At 58.6% G+C, this 1,313-nt stretch overlaps 1 protein-coding gene across 1 annotated transcript in view; it reads left to right on the forward strand.

Moving 5' to 3' along the window:
- The first annotated feature begins 287 nt into the window (after positions 1 to 287).
- LOC113215280 (zinc finger protein 497-like) overlaps positions 288 to 1,313 on the forward strand; it is a 6,519-nt gene continuing 5,493 nt past the window's right edge. Inside the window, exons 1-2 of the mRNA XM_052275618.1 lie at positions 288 to 593; positions 1,006 to 1,309. Of these exons, the coding sequence (XP_052131578.1) occupies positions 288 to 593; positions 1,006 to 1,309 (610 nt within the window). The remainder of the gene's footprint in view (positions 594 to 1,005; positions 1,310 to 1,313) is intronic.

Raw genomic sequence — 1,313 nt, forward strand, 5'->3', positions numbered from 1 at the left:
CCCCGCCGCTCTCGACCCCACCCTGCGCCCTGCGCGCCCCGGCCGGCCCCCGCCCCAGACAGCGCGCTCATCCATCAAGCAGGGAGAGCTCTCGCTGACGGTCATGGCAGGATTTACACGCTAGGCTCGGCCCATGCAGGCTCACTGTGGCCGCCGCCCGGGCCGCCGCCTCCCCCTCCCTCACCAGGATTTCTACTGCTTCACGCTTTTCGTCACCCACCGCAGGGCGCACACAACACCTTGGCCTGTCCACAGTTGCCGTCGCGGCCTTGGGGGGCTTTGCACTTATGTTTGGCTTGGTTGCAGAGGTGGACGTAAAGGTGCTCGCCGAGCTGCCGATGCTGCCGATCCCTATCAAGTCCGGCGACGATGTGAAGACTGATGTGGATGCCGGCCCCGTCATCAGCTCCGTGGGCTTCGTGAAGGACGAGATACACTCGGACATCACCATCAAAACCGAACCCAAGGATGAGGTGATCATGGACAACGGACTGCCACTGCCGCGCCCGGAGGAGAACGATGACCAGGTGCACGACGACGTCTTCGGTGACCAGGATATCAGCAACGACGAGGCCAACGACGGCGAGGAGCAGGTGTGTATATGGTGGTTCTGGGAGGCCGTTCATGAGTTGCGGCGGTATCGGATGTTCACACTTTTTTTTGTGGGCGACAAATGTCGGGGATGGGTAGTTCAGGTTGAGGTCGCGTGGGGGGTTGATTTCCGTTCTCATGAACTGCCTCTGGCGTTACCTTCGTCCGCGGTGAAGTAGTTCTTTTCTATTAGCGGGTTTTTAATTCTAAATTTGGCGCTGGTAATCTCAGGTACGGAACTGGCTTTCTCACGGTTGGGACCTTGGACCGAACGTGGAAGAGGAAAAAGTAAGTCACGTGGACTAGCATCTTAGGGTTTTAACGATCCAGTTCACGGCATGGACACGTAGCAATACGAGGAACTCGGCGAGCCAGACGCAGCACCCGCCTGACGATGATCTATGTTTGTTTCAGGTTCGCCGCTCCAAACGCAAGTTCTTCTGCAAGCAGTGCCCCGCCCACTTCAAACGTCCTAATCACCTGAAGAAGCACGAGCTGGTGCACAAGGCCAACAAGCCCTTCGCCTGCCCCTACTGCACTGCCAGCTTCGTGTCTGACAGTCGCCTCAGCCACCACTTGCTCGTTCACTCGTCTGCCAGCGTGTTCCGCTGCGACAAGTGCGGCGAGACTTTTGCGACGGCGACCTTGCTGAAGGAGCACATGCCAACACACGTCTGGAAGTTGTCACGACTAGCTCAGGTGGTTAAGGCGCAGGATGGTCC

Source organism: Frankliniella occidentalis, unplaced genomic scaffold, assembly GCF_000697945.3.
Source record: "Frankliniella occidentalis isolate FOCC.00 unplaced genomic scaffold, Focc_3.1 Scaffold703, whole genome shotgun sequence".
In the NCBI taxonomy this organism is placed as follows: Eukaryota; Metazoa; Arthropoda; class Insecta; order Thysanoptera; family Thripidae; genus Frankliniella; species Frankliniella occidentalis.